The 17,813-nt window shown below is 34.9% G+C and overlaps 3 protein-coding genes across 7 annotated transcripts; 2 read left to right on the top strand and 1 right to left on the bottom strand.

The window, feature by feature from the left end:
- The first annotated feature begins 364 nt into the window (after window positions 1-364).
- On the top strand, window positions 365-6,321 carry LOC107797303 (uncharacterized). Its single transcript, XM_016620176.2, has 9 exons — window positions 365-500; window positions 584-699; window positions 2,765-2,796; window positions 3,791-3,891; window positions 4,229-4,301; window positions 4,488-4,519; window positions 5,319-5,409; window positions 5,578-5,689; window positions 5,774-6,321. The coding sequence occupies exons 2-9, from the start codon at window positions 598-600 to the stop codon at window positions 6,089-6,091; spliced, it is 861 nt and encodes a 286-aa protein (XP_016475662.1). The 5' UTR covers window positions 365-500; window positions 584-597; the 3' UTR covers window positions 6,092-6,321.
- Window positions 6,322-8,083: 1,762 nt separating this feature from the next.
- Window positions 8,084-12,969, top strand: LOC107797302 (uncharacterized). 5 transcript variants are annotated; one of them, XM_016620175.2, is made up of 7 exons: window positions 8,084-8,304; window positions 10,030-10,185; window positions 10,457-10,700; window positions 10,791-11,132; window positions 11,243-11,344; window positions 12,088-12,254; window positions 12,432-12,969. In XM_016620175.2, exons 2-7 carry the CDS (start codon window positions 10,099-10,101, stop codon window positions 12,624-12,626), a joined length of 1,137 nt encoding a protein of 378 aa, XP_016475661.1. In that variant the 5' UTR covers window positions 8,084-8,304; window positions 10,030-10,098; the 3' UTR covers window positions 12,627-12,969. The 5 variants fall into 5 exon arrangements, with proteins under 5 accessions (XP_016475661.1, XP_016475659.1, XP_016475660.1 ...); XM_016620173.2 differs by having other exon boundaries at window positions 9,926-10,185; XM_016620174.2 differs by lacking the exon at window positions 8,084-8,304 and adding an exon at window positions 8,326-8,466 and having other exon boundaries at window positions 9,926-10,185.
- Window positions 12,970-13,100: 131 nt separating this feature from the next.
- Window positions 13,101-16,042, bottom strand: LOC107797301 (protein trichome birefringence-like 42). The gene is made up of 4 exons (XM_016620172.2): window positions 15,076-16,042; window positions 14,617-14,791; window positions 14,292-14,476; window positions 13,101-14,104 (listed from the first exon to the last, which is right to left on the bottom strand). The coding sequence occupies exons 1-4, from the start codon at window positions 15,528-15,530 to the stop codon at window positions 13,591-13,593; spliced, it is 1,329 nt and encodes a 442-aa protein (XP_016475658.1). The 5' UTR covers window positions 15,531-16,042; the 3' UTR covers window positions 13,101-13,590.
- Between the last annotated feature and the right edge of the window lie 1,771 nt (window positions 16,043-17,813).

Raw genomic sequence — 17,813 nt, 5'->3', positions numbered from 1 at the left:
AGACAATTTATATCTCAATTGTGAAGTAACATCAAGTCAAGTTCATAAAATTATTATCCTAGGTACGAATAAATTAATAGGATCCCTTTTTTATAAAATTTAAATTATATTTCACTATCAGTTTAACTCTTATATTCTTCATTCACTCTACTTTATTCTCTATAAAGGTCCACAAAGATCACTTTAATTTGTAATGTTATTATTTCTAATCAATTCAGTAGTTTTCTATAACATTTTTATTAGTCATGTGATAATAGAATATCTGTTTATACCTTTAAAAACTACTCTACCCACGTTATCACATCACCAACAACTACAAAAATGTTTTAAAAAAAATTAATTTGACACTTAACAAAGTGAATAAAAGAAGAAAAGGAAAATAAAATACTACTTAGGACATTTGTTTGTCTTCTTAGAAACAAAAGCTTTGAAAAGAAACGCGATAATTAATCAAAAATCCCAAACGAGCCCCTTAAGTTTCATAAAAAACTCTAATACTGGTGAGTTTCCTCTTTTACTCTGATCTTGCACTTTCAATTGAATGGAATTGGAATTAAGATTTTGTGCATCAACTGTGTAACAGATTAGATTAGATCAATGGAGAAAGAAAAGAAAATAACAGAAGAATCTCTGAGCCCAGAAATAGAAGAACCCATTGAAGTTCTTCTCTTTCAAGTTCCTGAATGTTATGTTTACTTGGTAATTTATTTTTTCTCTCCCTTTTTCTTTTATTTTTTTACTGTTTCTTGTAAATGTCGTCATGGGGTTGTGGAAATTTAGCTTCGTGATTCTTTGTTATTCCAATTTACTAATACCCATTTGAGTTGGACTTGGATCAATTATGGGTATTAGACTATGCTCAACATATGTAATCTTTAACTATTTACCTTAAAAAAGACGCATTATTTGTCAGTATTGAGATCAAATGAGTTTGAATAGAGTGGAATGGATATAGAGGATTTGTATAGCTGAACCAGCTAGTTTTGGTTTTGAGGCCAGGTTGATTGATTAATTGATTGAGTCTTTCACTGTTTTATCTGAGAAATCTATTACTACCTTTAAATGGTTCTTGTGATGTGTATTAGATTTTGCAATTTTTGTAGCTTTTAAGATGCCTTTCTTTTACTTCTGGCTCAGTGGTAAGGTAATTCTTCTATTGTAATGTGTCTTTTCTTTTGATTGAAAAGTTGTGGCAATTCTTTTATACACCATTAGATTATGATGTTCTTGGACAGCTTATTTGATTATTGGATTACTGAAAGAAGAATGATTTTTTTGGATAAAGATGACGTCCCTATTTAGGCAGTTAATGGGAAGTCAAATATTTGCTCGTGAGTTGGGGTGATACTGATGCCTACAGTGGACTTGTAGTGGTGGCATTGCTTGTGCTCTAGTGGCGTATTCATCCCGTCTTCTTTATCTTTAACATTGACTTCATACCTTTTACTTGTGTGGCATTAAATGGGTTCTTGTGTTTATTAGCTTTTGCAACTTCATCAAGCTGCCGTTTTTATAGTTTCTAACGCTCTGGGGTCTATCGGAAATAGCCTCTCTACCCCATTGTAGCGCTCTGCTAAGATCATTCTTCGCTTAGGATAATTGTACTGCTTTGGTGTTGTAGTGGGACTTCTGGTTCAATTTTCATTCACCATTCAATATATGATGTTTCCTGAGAGCTAGTTTGTATGTTGGGTTGGTGAAAAAGGGCTGATTTTTTTTCGAAAGACAATTAGTCTTTTAGAAACCTAATGGGGATCGTTTGAGCTAAGGTTGATAGTTCCTATTTAGGCAGTTATATGGAAGTCAAATATTGGCCCATGAGTTTAGGGTGATCTTGATGAACACACAGGACTTTTAGTGGTGGCATTGCTTGTGCCGTAGTCGCCTTTTCATCTGTCTTGTTTATCTCCGACGTTAACTTCTTACCTTTTTCTAGTGTCTTGATCATTTGTTTCGAACAATTTTGAAGATAAAAAAGAAAATTAAAGAGTGGTCTTTTGCGTGTTGCATACCTCCAAGTAGTAAATAATTAGATTGGTTTTCTTGTCCTGGAAAAAGTTGGTCTTCTCATCCTATGAGCCATAGTAGCATCATAGCGCTCAAGGTAATTTTTCAATATATGCTTAGTTTAATGTTGAAAATTTGGAGAAAAGGTAGCTAGAGAAAAGTGACAAGTTAATGAGTCTCATTCCACCATCTGGATTGACTAAATAGGGAAGTCCTCAAAGTGGTTCCTAAACATCTAACTTCACTTTTGGAATGTGATATGTGGAGTGTTTTATGACCAGTGAAGCCCTATTCCTTTGATCTTTCTCTGGCATAACACTTTACATATAACTCTTCTGATAGTTTCTGTCTTTTAAAGTGGGTCTTACGGTAGGAGTTGGAGGAGCTTGAGTCTCAAAATTTGCCCCTAATAACTGAAGTTTGTGTATTTGCATTGTAAACTTATCCTTGATCTGGCTGATAATCCTCATCTATCATTTTTATCCTTTTCTATTGACTTTATAGTTTTCATTCCAAGGATAAGAATGGAATCTGTTTACATTGTAGTCCTTCTCAAGTCTCAACCATCACAGCTTATGCTAATTATTGAGCTCGCCACATCTATTGGATAAATCTTGACCCTTGGAGAGTCCATTTTGTTTGTCCATTGCTTTTCCTTTGGTTGGTGAAAAATGTTCACATTAGCTGCAGTCCTGGCATTGATAGAAAAAAAGGAAGTACCACTCAAACTGACATTTGTGTGTTTGCCAATATGCAGATCCCTCCAAGGAAAAGTGCAGCTTCATACAGGTACAACCAATGCATTTCATCGAAAATTCTTGTTTCATGCACTTAATGTTTCATTCATCGATAAGAAAACTTTGTTAATTCAATATCTTTTAATGTTGGTCTATTCCTGATGATATTTCTTCCTAATTATTTGAGTATACATTTCTCTGATTCATTCCTCCAAATTTTAGGAGATTCTTATAAATAATTATGTAAAAGCCATTGAACGAATAATAAAAAGGAAAGTCAACAAAATGAAAAATATAAATAGATAAATAACTGCATAAATAGAAGGTGAAGTCAACGAGACCATGATAAGCGAAATTCTATATGACGAAGTGTTAGTTACATCAGGATAAATATCATATAGTAACTGATAAAAAAAGATATACTGTCATATAGAGAATCTTGGTGTAGCTTTTCCCTAACTCTACGTGGTAACTGTTTGATGTAGCTCTTCCCTGTTTCTTTCTTACATTCCAATTTTCATGACACCTTCAATATCGAACCCTATATTCAATTGAAGAAAAGTCATCTCTAAGATACATGTGAACCTTGCTTGTGTGGTGGTTAAACAGAAAGAAACATATACAGGGTCAAGCATGTGTGAGCAATGTTTGTGCTGTTGCTTTAACGTCTTCCAAGCACAAGATATGATAACCATTTGATAGTTGCATGCTACACATTAAGGATGTTATGATCATCTTTGTTTGTTTATCTTCTTTAAAGTCCTGCAAAATTCTTGGTTGTTCTGTTTGGTAGGGGTGCGAGTTTATGGATCTGAAGCAACAGCGAAAAAGAGCTATATGTATGTCTGATATTATAACTTTCTTCTTGTGCTCTTGATGGAATTCCTACTTTGATTTTGTTGGCACTATAGTGATTTGCTTCCTATTTATGTTGAGCTGCATGTGCACTTCATATAGATCTTGGTTGAGATAGAAAATGACCACCTTCTTTAATAGCTGTTTGACATTACGGGCCAAAATATTCATTGACTTTAAGCTCTTTGTAGGGCTGATGAATGGAATGTGAATAAATGGGCATGGGAGGGTACGTTAAAGGTTTTAAGCAAAGGAGAAGAGTGCATCATCAAACTGGAAGACAAGGAAACAGGTCAGTTTACTTGCGGATTAGCTTTTTGGAAAATCTCCAATTAAACACTCAGCGAAAAATTCTCAATCTCTTATTTTACTTTGTTAAACTCTATGAATTCCTCTATCCATAGTGTACATGAATGTACAAAGTGGCTACAAAAGAGTTTCTCTTATTCGTATTAAAAGCTACTCTAGGAGGAATTATTTTATGCAGTGCTAACAATTTATTTACAATCTTTGTAGCCCCACAATGTTTCAGTTTATTCTCCTATTAATTGCTATTGTAGAAGTTGGGATAATTAAAATGTTCTTTTATTGACTTGTAATCTCCTTTCTTGTATGTACATTGAATGCAGGTGAATTGTATGCTCGGGCATTTCTCAGAGATGGGGAACCACATCCGGTGGAGCCTGTAATCGATAGTAGCAGGTATATATAGCTTCTGCTCAATATGATTCACCCCCTTTTGATTCTGTTTTCCTGCTTTAGAAGCAGTCTAATGACTTCTTAGACTTCTCTGCCAGATTCTAGCTGTTTCTAACGGTGTTATTAGTTTACAAATTCAAATTAACAGTAGCTGCTCCGGTACTCACTGTTTATTTTCTTCTCTTGCAGATACTTTGTTCTTCGGATTGAAGAGAATATTGGTATCTACGATGCTCTCATATTCTTTCAGTTCTACGTTAGTTTGTAATTTAATTTGTTATATAGAACAGGAAATCTGTTATATCATTCTACCTCGAGTTTCCTTTAGTTGATGTAGAGATGAATATGTATGTATGCATTGTATACAGTCACACGCAGACATGCACACACTCATGTACATGGAACAAATTTGCTGTTACCCGGCATTAGAGGTTGAATAAACCCAAATTATAGCTCCCTGGGGCAATGGGGGGGAGGGGGATGTAAAAGATCTTACAAGAATCCAGGTCAGATTTTTGCGTAGGTGTGTAGTTGATATTCTGTTATTAGCTTACCAGATTACCGACACAAGATCTTTACAGGTCCCAAAACAGTTGATTCTTTTGTGTCACCTTATATGCTTATCAGGTTATGGGATTCCAGTTCAACTCGAGGAGTCGAGGTTAGACATGTCTCAAGTGTAACCTAGGAGCAGTCAAGGTTAATAGTACGAGATTCTCTGTTTTTCTGGGTTTCCGAACATAGCATCTGTTTATGTACTATAACCTGTTTCATAGTCATTACTGCGGCGATGCTATTAGGTCATCACAAACTTTACATGTTAGAAAATGCTTATGTATATTGCTATTTGGAACTGCATGCGTAGGTTTTCAACCATGCTATCAACCGTGATCCATGATGCTTACCCCCCTACTTCCGGCGTTATTCAAGACAAGCTAACCAAAAACCAACATTCTTCTTATACTTTAGCTTCTAATCCTGTACTTCGTACTTTTAGAGTGTAATACTGTACTTGTACAGGTGGTCGCCTCAGGCATGCTTTTATTGGCATTGGATTTCGAGAAAGACCTGAAGCCTATGACTTCCAAGCTGCTCTTCACGACCATATGAAGTATGTTGCTTTCCCGTCTTCACTATGCACGTTCACCTTTTACCTCTCTTTCCATTGTCCTTTTTATTTAGTATGGGTAGGAAGTGGTTAACTTAAATGAGGTGCTTCTTATTTGTTGTGTGTTTAATTGATGGTCTTTATTGATTCGATTCAAAATATGCTAACCAGATACCTGAATAAGAAGAAAACTGCAGAAGAAATGGAGCAGCAATACCAAAAATCCTCATCAGTTGACTACAGTTTGAAAGAGGGGGAAACCCTGAAACTTCAGATAAAGAATGTTAGTATTATTTCTTGTTTAATAGATTTACCAGCAATTATGTTACTCTTGTTATCCTGTAACCTCGTCTGTTTTTGGCGACAGAAAACTGGTGGCAGCACCATAAGATCCAAGTTCTTTGAGCAGGGTCTAAATAATCTATCATTGGAGGAAAAGGCCAACCGGAAGGATTCGGCGATATTAATCAAGCCGCCGCCACCACCTCCAGCACCGCTTTCACCTGTCGATACTGCTGCAAAATCTCCCCTGGTATCACCATCCAAATTTAGTCTTGAGCAATCTGCTGAAACTGAGGACTCCACGTCAGCAAAAGAGCAGCCAAATAAACCAGAATCAGTTAAAGATCAAGGTCCACAAGATGTTGAAGATGATGACTTTGGGGATTTTCAAGCAGCTGGATGAATATTTTGTTGGAAACTCAAGTACAATTGGAATACTAAAGTTAAAAGTTCATACTAGATACTGTTGTTGAATGCCTTGGTACATATGATGTGTATTATAGTTTTCACTCCATATCTTTATTGTCTTTCCTATACACCTTTTTGCCTAAAGAGCCTTTCATTTTCTTTGAAGCAACTTTTATCTGGTGGGAGAAACAAGTTCTCTGCTAAAATCAATTGATTGTACTTAAAGAGCTTTTTTTTTCTCATCTGATGTTCGGAATCTATTGGACTGATTAATCCGAATTTGTGGTAAAAATAGCACGAGCTAGCCAGTTTTCGGACTGATAATTTAAAAATAGCAACCGTTTGCAAAGTTATTGAAAAATAGTCACTATTTTGCTGCAATACGGACCGGTTCAACATAATATAATGAAAATTGGTGCACCTGTGTATGAACTTCCAGCATATTATGCTGGAACTCCAACACGCGGAAAGTTCCAGCATAATATACTGGAAATTGGAGCACCTATGTATGAACTTCCAGCATATTATACTGGACCGGTATATTATACTGGAACTCCAATATATTATGTTGGAATATTTTTCGGATTTTGAACAGTGTTTTCGTTCAGATTTATTTTTACATGAAAAATGGTTAAATTTCGATTACTCTTGAAACTGTGACTATTTTTTAATTATCACTTATAAATCTGGTTATTTTTGAATTTCTCCCGAATTTGCGCCGTGAAAAGCCAACCGTGAAGGGTTTTAATACTCCCTATTATCAAAGAACCCTATTCGAAGAATAGGGCTTTGGTTAAAGGTGAAGAATCTTTTATCATTACACCATGCTCTTTAGTGATTTATGAACTCTATTTTTATTTTGTGAAAGGACTCACGTTGTTGTATTGGAATTATTTTGTGTTTAGTTTCACCAACGATCGAGGTGAAACTTAATCTATACAAAGAATCTTAGGATTATCTACTATAACTACTAAGTTGTAGTACTACTATTTATTTAAATTCATCTTATCAAGACATTCTTTTCCTTATTAAATGTTAAAACACTCGTTATAAAAATATTTCCTTTTGGGCTCCAGTTGACTTTTGAGCAAGTGGATCTTCTATATTAGTAGTTGATTTGCAAGTGCGCTTCTAAGACGCATTCTTGTTCACCAATTTCAAATGTTCCTTTATTCAAGAGAAAGAATAAATAGTTTTTAATGAATATATAATTTAGGAAGACAATATGTTTGATATCATTTTCAAGGAAAAGAAAATTATTTTTCCCTCAATTTCAAGATTCATGCTTCAATGCTTGTGTTCTTATCCTTAGAATAGTTATCAACCCATCATAGTTGATGTTGATAAGGGTGATGCCCCCCCCCCCCCCCACCCCCAAAAAAAAAAGTGGGTATTAATACAAATATTATGTTAATAAATTTTCTGTTTTGCAAGAAATGCTTCAAAAGAACTTTGTAGAGTGAAAGAAATCGATTTGTATTGGATTAACCAGCAGGATGACCCTTTTGCTTTCTTGTTTCTTTATTAAATCAATACAAATTCAGGAAAAAAATTCTCCTTCCACTATTTATATTTTATAGAGCGTTTCGAAATGTTTGATAGTCAATCTTTTCAGTTTTTTAAACTACTTGAGTTTTGAAAATGATGAGATATTTTCTGTCAAATTTACTTCAACATTTTTTTACAAAAATACTATTATATTATATATTAATCAAGAGATATATAATAGACCTTCCATTTTTATTTATACGATATAATGAAAGAAAAATTAACATTTCACATTAGTCGTTCTATATATACATTAACATTTGTATGTATATGAAACTTTTACAATTTGTGGCTAAAAAACCTGTTATAATAGTTGCATAACTATAAAAAAAAATTCATTAATTTTTTTTATGAATAAATTATTTTTAGATATAGAAGTGTCATTCATTTTCATTTCTTGCACACGTGTCAAGAATCCATGTAGAAGAAAGCTAGGTGAACTCCGTCTCAACTCTCATCTCTCTCTCTCTCTCTCATCTCTCTCTCTGTACGTTTCAGAATTTTCCTATTCAAGAAAACTATCTTACCCACTCCGTTTCTCTGTCCCACTTCGTATTTTCTACTTTTTGTTCAGAATCCCTTTCTTGTAAAAGCTTGATTCTTTTTGTATTCCGCTGAAATAATTGTTGGTGGCTTGCCCTTTCTGCTTCTTGCTACTACGTAAGTTCCTCTACTTCAACTCTACTAGTCATTTTTCTTTGTTTACCACAACCCCCTTTTTGTCTTTCCATTTTTTTTTGTTGATAAAGACCCCCTCTTTATTGCATTTCTGTTTTTAATTAGTAAAGCTTTCTCCTTTCTGGGCTGTGCTTCTTGATCATGGTAAAGATGATTTTTTTCCTGAAGAAATTGTGTGAAAAAATAGTTTCTTTTTGTCTATGCTGAGGATTGCTGTGATTTTTTTTTGCTTATGCTTATCTTATAAATGGACGGATGCAGCTGTTTTGGATATTGAAATTGTGGGGTTTAGGTAAAGTAGCTTGCTTTCTTTTCCTTTGTGTGTGATTGTTTTCTTAGGTGTTTGGAATGCTTTTCTTGGAAACTTGGTATTAGCCTAGTTTGGCTAATAAGGAAGCTCTTAAACCCTCTTGACTTTGGATGACCAAAATGGCTTTGGAATCTTGAGTTCTGCAGATATTCTATTGCCAAAAAGGTTCATTTTATTATATGAAAAACATGTTCCATAAATTTTACCCATACTAGTATGTTAAGAGTATTTTTCTTAAGGCAACAAAAAAGAAATCTTTAGAGCAGTTCTGAGTTTTATATACTGAAGGCATTGAGAAGCCAATCTGCTAAGTAACCCCTTTGGTGCAATTGGCTGTAACATTATACTGTTCCCTTCTCTGTTTCTATGAGGAGTTTGGTTTGCTGTTGGATCTGTGAAACTGCAGTAAGTTTTTGAATGTCGGAATATGGGTAATGCTTAACAGATGAGCTTATGAGATAGCTATTAGATGGTTAGACCTTTAGGACCTATTGTATACCTTCTATCTTAGATGTTTCAATGTGAGTCGATTTGTTAATTTGTCGATCTTCCTACTCCAGCTAATGTTTTCAACATGTCTCTATCACCAGATGAAAAGAAAAATAATGAATGAAGGGGCTTATGCTATTTTAATTTTCTGATATAGTTGAATTTTTTTATTAGAATAATTTCTACTTCTCTGGTGATTCAAATGCATGATGTATGTAATTTTTGCTAATATTGAAAATTTGATCCTATGAGTGTATGGAAAACGTGAACTTTACGGTGGAGATTGATGTTCAGTTGTATTCTTGTTTACAGTTGGGAATTTGATTTTGTTCTTCCTGGTGATTTAGATGGGGTGGCTCATTGATACTTTAATTTTGAGTGGCCAAACAATCAATTATAGGAGATAGATTCTGGTCTTATTACTGTTCTTACCTAATCCTAATGTTGCATTCTTAACATGTTGAGAAAGATTAGCGGAGAGAAAGGGTGTGATTTTCCTTGGAAGGAAGTGCTAATAGAAATCTCTGTCTTTAAGAGAAAAATTGTGAGGGATTGTCATGCTTTTAGTGTGAAGTCATTAGCAAGTAAGTTTGATACTAAAATAAATATATCTGTTAGAAAGCTTCTTTATTGTCTTAATTCTTGTTTCCTCCTAATAACTAGGAGGCTTACCATATTAAATAGGAGTACTACATTTCATTATTTGTTTTGGTAATAACATTTGGTGTCTCGTTAAGAAAGAGGGCAATTGAGTCAGCTTAAATTAGTCATCATTGATTAACAAATTCATTGTTCTTGAAACAGGTTGAAATTGGTGCCTGACTTAGCTCAAGAGAATTTTATAATTTTGTGGAACTCGTAAGAAAGTCCATTGTAATAGTGCAACAACTTGTCTGAAATTTCTGCAGTTGGGAAGCTATAGAACCTTGCCGAACTAACTTGATAGAATCCCTGGAAAGTTGACAACCTGTTCTGCAATGGACTTGAAAGCTATATCATGGGTTGGAAACATATACCAAAAGTTCGAAACTATGTGTTTGGAGATGGAAGAGGCTATGTACCAGGTGAACTACACTCTTTCAGTTTTCTATTCCCTATTTAATTATTACATATGTTCGATATTACTTGTTTCCTGGTACTTCCTTGAGTTAATTTGCTTATAGCTGAAATTCTGGATCCTGCATGTTGCTATTTTGGCTGTTGTCTGTCAATTTTGATCAATAACGTCGCTGGATATATTAAAGGATACTGAAATTGTACTATCTGCTATTGACCCTGCTAAGTTTTGACCAAATGGGTTATAATCAGCATAACTGAGACTGTGATAAATTACAGGACACTGTTAAATATGTCGAAAATCAGGTGAACACTGTTGGTACGAATGTCAAGAGATTCTATTCAGAGGTGCTGCAAGATGTTCAACCTCAATATAACATTGATCCTGTGAAAGTCGCAGCTGCTGACTTGTCTCTGAACCCTTATGCTCACTATGAAATTGACAAGAAGCTGAAAGCAAACCTTAAGAGAAGCACTAGAGGATTCAGTAACAAATTAAATGATGACACTCAAGTGATCAAGGGTACAAAACAAATGCTGATTATTCATCATTTACTATTTAAATATCCTTTGTCCGACAGATCTGCTAATATTATTTTTCCTGAGATCTCAGGGAAAAACAAAAGCGGAGGAGTCTATAAACGTCAAAATGGTGGAATCAAAGAAATTGTTAGAGACAGCTATCCAACTAAGAAATCTGATGCTATCTATCTTGCATCAGGGGATGCAATAAAATTATCTTCAAGTGCTGAGGTTAGAGGTGGTTTTGAAATGGCATCTGACCATGTAACTCTGACTTCAGCTCTGGCCTCGGTTAAAGGATCTGACTATGGAGAAACGGCAAGTAAAATTTGTGACCACACTATAGAAACTAATGTGCCAGCAGCTGGTACTTCAACTAATTCTTCGGCTTCTGTCAAGACGTCAGTTGAATCCGTTGGGAAGAAGCCAGCAGGTTCCAGTTCTATCTCAGTTGGTGGCTTTTTCACCAGACTCTTGTAGTACATTGTCTGGCTGTTTTCTTCACTTTTTATTTGCTCTCTTTAACTTCTACATTGGCAACAGATACATGTACAAAGGAGTTGGCTTGTAATACAACAACTGAAATTAGCACTAATGTTCGGAACAATGAGTTAGCTACTGCGAAGATCAATGGGTCTCATGAAGGTATTGACACATTCCAGTTATTAATGAAAACGAAGAAAGATTTCTCCCTCTCTCTCTGTTCCCATTTTTCCGTGTAACACTGAATGCTGTGCACTACTTAAAAACTATATACCAAGTGCTAAATCATTAGATGTTATAACTAATTACCCAAAATCATGTTATTATAGTAGAAAATATACAGTGGATTGTAATAATGAGTCACAGCTGAGCGTATGTTTCGCTATATTGGATAAAGCATCTGAATGAACTAAGACAAGCACAAGTGTAGGAGTTAAATCAGCTATCAAAAGTTGGTTCCTCTCAGTAAGGCCACACACTGATAATACCTCTGCAGTGCACAGTCATGTGTTCTGCAGGAGGGCAGATGCTCAATCATGCTCCTGAAAATAGGGATTCAGTATGTGCTATATACCATTAATGTTTTGTCAGACACTGTAGGATTAACAGTTGCACTTCACCTAATTTTTTCTTTGGGAATTTGGAGTAAACTTGTCTGTATCACTCTTCCTCCGTCCCAGCAAACAAATGTACTTCCCTTTCGCATGACTCGTTCTATCAAAGAAAATTTAGAAGGTCCTTAGATTGTCTTCCTCCGTCTATTCTATCCACTTAAGATGAAATGAATCAAAGGGATGTTCGCGAGACTGACCAGCATGTGTCTGCTTTTTAGATTACTTCATTGTCTCTAGGATTATCATTTTCTCAAATCTATTTCTATGACACATTGTGCTCTCTTTTTGCAGAAAGGTCAGATAATTTGTCTTCTGCTATGTCCAAGTATGACATTAATGAATCGGAAGTGGAATTTGTTGAGAAATTTGACGAATCCCAGTTGGAGGAAACATGTGTCATGGTTGAAGGGGACGGGATTCATGTTCCGAAGGGCCCAGTCAAACAGAAGTCGTACAAGGTTGTTCCAACCCCCCCCCCCCCCAAAAAAAACCCTATATATATAAATACTATATTCTTTCTTGTATTTACTCCTTTAATTCATTTTTCTGTTTTAGGATGGGCAGGAATGGGGGCCTGAATCTTGTTTGAATGTGTCTTTTAGATCTTTGTTGACTGTTTTGTCATATTTTCTCAGAAGAAGCTTCGGGAGGCATTCTCCACGAGAAAGAGGTTGACAAGGAAAGAGTATGAACAACTTGGAGCACTATATGGAGATCAACAGTTTAACCAAGAAGCTGAAGACAAGGTGATGCCTGTTCTTGCCATGAATTCAAACACTAAGAAGTTATCTGCTAATGATCATCCTGAATCTGAGTGGGAGATTCTGTAGTTATGATGATGTGTAAATAGTATTGTTGCTTTTCCAATCACTGCATGGCGTCCTTGAGAAACAAATATTGAGAGATGATGCACCAATTATTGATATTATAAGCCCATTAATTGCTTTATAAAATTATATAAGGTATCTATAATCCGTTCCTCTAGTAGTGTAACCAGTAAATAATGTGTAGTGGTACCTTGAAGAAACCAACCTATATCTGAGGTATGGCCATCTTGTATCCAATCTTGGCAACCTATATCTGAGGTATGGCCATCTTGTATCCAATCTTGGCATTCTTATAAATTACTAAGATGTATGAATACTTTTTTAAGTACTGAATCTGTCCTCAGAATTTTCATGTCTGTTGGCTTTACCCTTTCTTAAAAATATGTACGTAGTTAAAGTCTTTGGCCGATTCACCAAGGAATATTTTGGTTGCTTTTGTTGGATTGCTTACTACTAGGTTGGATTGGATGTCAATATGTGGAGCCTCCACAGTGGAGGCACTCTTTGTAGTAAATGGATTAATTTCTCCTTTTGATATCTTCCTGTTCTTTGCCATAACGCACAGAGTTGGAAGGGTATGTTGTGATTCATATGCCTATATACAGTAGTTTTTCTATTATGTAACCCTATTTTTTAAGGTCTCAACCCAACCGAGTAGTAGTCTTGTGGACCTGCTCGAACATTCCAAATATCATATTGTTAAAGAGTTGCTGCAAGAATTGATTTCCATGAATTGGTCATTTCTGGAAGCCTGTAGTTTCTCTTCTGGAATCATGTGGACTTGGCCAACTAAATAGTTAGTCAAGGTTTTCCTCTACATTTTAGAACTAGGTAAATGTGCACAATAATCAAATGTTTTCTCTGCAGGACACTTCAACATAAAAGTTACAATTACTCCTATATATGCTCACTTCAATGCTGATATAGCAACTAATATATAGCTTACTGATTAGTCAATATCTGATTTTCAAGAGATCAAATGCGATAGACTATGGGTATCAGTGGAGTGATCCAAAACCAGAGAAGCATATAGTAACCTATTCCATGTATCAGGCAGTCCAGGTAGGCACCAATGGCTGCAGTCAGCAAAACTCTCCGGTGGCTTTACTTTCCTCTTCACCAATTCTTTTCCTTTCTTTTTGGCATAGACTGATGGATGAGCATCTACGCGGTGCTCTGAAAGCTTTGTAATGTTTAAGTATCTTACAGAGATTCTCATTTTTGACAATGTTCTTTCAACAATCGCCGTCAGGGACTCGGAAAAATGTGTTACGTGGGACTTGTCTGTGATGGGTTGTGTTTTATTGTAACACCCATTTTGAGCTTTGTGTTCTGGAGAAATGCTTCTGAAGAAAACTGTTGTTTTGGTTAAGTTAACATTCTGATCTATCCAGTCTGCCCAGGTCCTCATTGCCACCTCAAATGCTGATTCTAACTTCAGCTCATTAACTAATAGTCCCTTGTACTCGAAAAAGTCCCACCTGCATGGAAAATATATTTATTTTGTACCTGTTTCATCAGATAACCTGTTTTATTTTTTTCAAGTAACTATAGTCTCACTTTTTCTATTACAACTATTTTCTAAGTGACCTGATAGTGTGAAAATTTTTTATCACCGTAGAGATGTTAAACTCATAAACTTTAAAAGAAAATTCTTTAGTGACTTACGCCTTCAACTTTCCAAGATGCACCCACCAATGGCCTGTGTTGAATACCATAATATCAGCTCCTTGCCAAAGCCTAGACGATAAATCGAGTTTCTCCAGCCTCAAAATTTTAGGAGCACCAGGTTTGTTTGATTCCAACTGAACCAGGAATGGGCTCCAGTAGAACTCTACAGTCACATTGTAGTCCTAGAAAAGCAGAAAATTATTGTTTTTTGGTATGAACATAAGAAAGTGTGACCTAAATTCACAAGTATTGTACAATTAGACGTCCAAAATTACACTAAGAGGTTACTTGTAATGAAACAACGAAGTCTGAGTTGATTTACCTTAGCTTTGAAGATTTTATAAGAGCCACTCTTAACATCAACATGGGCTCTCGAAGGAGGAATTGTAGAATAAAGAAGACAAGCAAGAGATTCCCACTGGTTTCTGTTTAGTGAATCTCCAACTATTATTACCCTCTTTCCTCTAAGCCTCTCCAATATATATATGCCATTCAAGCTGCAAAAGAACCACTCATCTTTTTATATCAAAAGAAAAAAGAGTTTAACTTCTACACAGTGATAGCGCAAAAAATCTTCACACTGTTAGTGTAGTAACAAACAACAATATACTCTATATATTCCTACATATGGGGTCTGGGAGGGTAGTGTGTACGTTAATCTTACCCCTACATTGTGTAGGTAAAAAGACTGTCTCCAAGAGACTCTCGGCTCAGGCTACATTGTCAGTGTATATAAGTTACAGAAACAACAAACAAGAAAACAAATGAATAATTTTTCTACCTTGGAATGATACAGTGATGAGCTTCCCAAGACCAATTTTGATAGTCAAAATCAGGCCTTCCATTCTTCTGGCAGCTCACTTGTTCACTAAGGAATGGACATTGTTGTGCTTCATAATATGGACTCTCCTTTGGTTTATAAACCCATCTTCCCTCAAATATATTGCATTTATTCTTGCTGTTTTTCTGAATTATATTCCCTTCATCTTCTCTGCTTTTTGCTGGTTTAGACATTTCCAAATTTCCAGTAGGCGAAAAGCACGATTCCACGTTGAACATGCAATGTCGCAGTGCCTTGAAATAACCTGCCTCATTATGCTTAAGACATATCAAGAAAATGAAGCAGCTAATGAAACTACCAAATGCACATATCATCCATTTCTGACTAATTTTTGAGCTGGTTTCCATGTTGATTGATTTCTTGTGTGAGGAGTAGTTAGTAAAAATAGAAAACATGTATAGAACAAGTGATTTGCAGGTAAATTGAAGTTTGTTCAAGGTGATAATTTGTGGAGTTATTTACAATATAACTGCAATTTGTGAAGCTGGTAAATTAGAAAATGGTGAGAAGTTAGTCAACTACCCTTGTGCTCTCTTATGTAACTACTTATCCTGAAAATGACCTAAAACTAATTTCTGACCATTTTTCCTTCGTGCTAATAGAAACCAGGGGGCACTTACTACAATGCTATAGTATAGACTATCTGCTCAGAGGTATAATCGATGGCGAAATCCACTTTTTATTATGTACTATGAAATAATGAAAAATAAATCAAAATATATCAAATTACTGTTTATATCAAACATTTCTCATTTTTTTCTCTGTCATTATGTGAGGTGATGTTTTTGCATTCTTAGTACTATGGTCCAATTCCCATGAAAAAGTTCAGTGACTAGAGATAGATAAAAACCAAAGTTCAGTGCTGAGGAAAATTCAAGAAGCAAGGAAGTTTGAATGACAGAGAGACCAGAACATTTCAAGAAAACATTGCCAATTATATGTTGAATTTACTGGAAAGGGTTTTATATTTTATCTTCTTTTTTTTTGTGTGTGTGTGTGTGTGATTTGTACGTCTTATGTTATGTCGTAAAGTTCCAACTTTCGCTCTAACAAATTGAGCAAGCTTCTCTTTTTTCTGTCACCCTCTTTCATCTCTCAAAATAATTTTAATGCGACAAAAATAATTTTATAACTTTACAGTCATACATAAATTTTAGTGGACTTTTTGTTATAGCGAGTTCCGTTACTTTAATGTTATGAAAAATAGTTTTCTCTTTATTGTTACAGTGGATAAAGTTCAATTATCATACATGAAATTACTCTATACTTTTTCATTGTGTGAGAGTCTATTCGATTTGAATGTCAATTGCCAACCGGGGCAATCTAGCATACATCATATGTGTTTATCCAAATCCAGTGGTTTTAGCTCGGACCCTATCATATATGTGAAAAACAATTTCATCACGTAATCTTATATTTGAAAAATAATTTTATTACGCAAGTATAAATTTCGAACCCAGTAAATCAAATTCCTTGTGTCAGAATTTCAAACTCGACCCACAATGTTCACATCCTTGATTCGCTTCTGATTGCAAAATGAGGGCATCGTATCTTTTGATTAGTAGTATAGTAGTAAGGGTCGTTTGGTAGGGTGTATAAGAATAGTGCGGAATAAGGTGTATTAGTAATGCATATGTTTATTATCTACTGTTTGGTGTGATGTATTAAAATTATAATGCATTGCATAATATTTTTTTTAAAAATAGTTGTTTACAAAAATTCCCTCCATATTCTCAAGCTTTAAGGGACTTTAAGGATAATTTTATTTTTAACCATACTAATGCAAGCTTTAATAGCCTTGGTATTACTAATGCCATGATTTTCTATGCATTACTTATACATAGGATAATACCAAGTATGATTTATAACTAATACAAGTATTAGTTATACACAGGTTGAAAAACCAAACAAGGTATTAGCTAGTAATGCATAGAATTAATGCTTGCATTATTTCTTGTATCACCTCCTACCAAACGACCCCTAAGTAGTAACATTCACAGCAAACCTCTGCTAATCACAAGGCAATTTTAATTCTGTAAAATTAAAGATGGGGATATCGTAGCCGCCTGCTAGTGTAGCTAGTGTTTTATTTGCAATGAATAGAGATAAGCGTTGCGTTAAAACGGCCCAAAAATACTCTTAACATGATGTGATATTGTTCACTTTGGGTCAAGCCCAGAGGCGGATTCAGGATTTATAAATTATGTGGGTTCAATTTTTAAGATTTTTAATATTGAACCCATTATATATTAAAAGTTATGGGTTCAAATCTATTATTTTTGTAATTTTAATGGATTTTTACACATAAATTTCTACTTTGCATCGAAAGTTATGGGTTCAATCCATTATATATTAAAAGTTATGGGTTCAAATCTATTATTTTTGTAATTTTAATGGATTTTTACACATAAATTTCTACTTTGCATCGAAAGTTATGGGTTCAATTGAACCCGTAACTCTCACACTGAATCCGTCTCTGGTCAAACCTGTGCGGTTTTCCCCAAAATGTCTTACACCATTAAGAGTATCCAACTCCTTATAAGTAGAATCTTTTTCCTTTCAACTTTTCATGTGGGACTTTGTTCACACACTCAATAATAAGAATGTCTGGACCAATTTAGTAAGATGATGCAACCAAATGTCCATGTCTATTATGAAAGGAGCGAGTTGCAGTATCA

This window comes from Nicotiana tabacum, chromosome 2 (assembly GCF_000715075.1).
Source record: "Nicotiana tabacum cultivar K326 chromosome 2, ASM71507v2, whole genome shotgun sequence".
In the NCBI taxonomy this organism is placed as follows: domain Eukaryota; kingdom Viridiplantae; phylum Streptophyta; class Magnoliopsida; order Solanales; family Solanaceae; genus Nicotiana; species Nicotiana tabacum.
The sequence above is the reverse complement of the archived record's forward strand: the minus strand, read 5'-3'. Positions and strand labels throughout refer to the sequence as shown.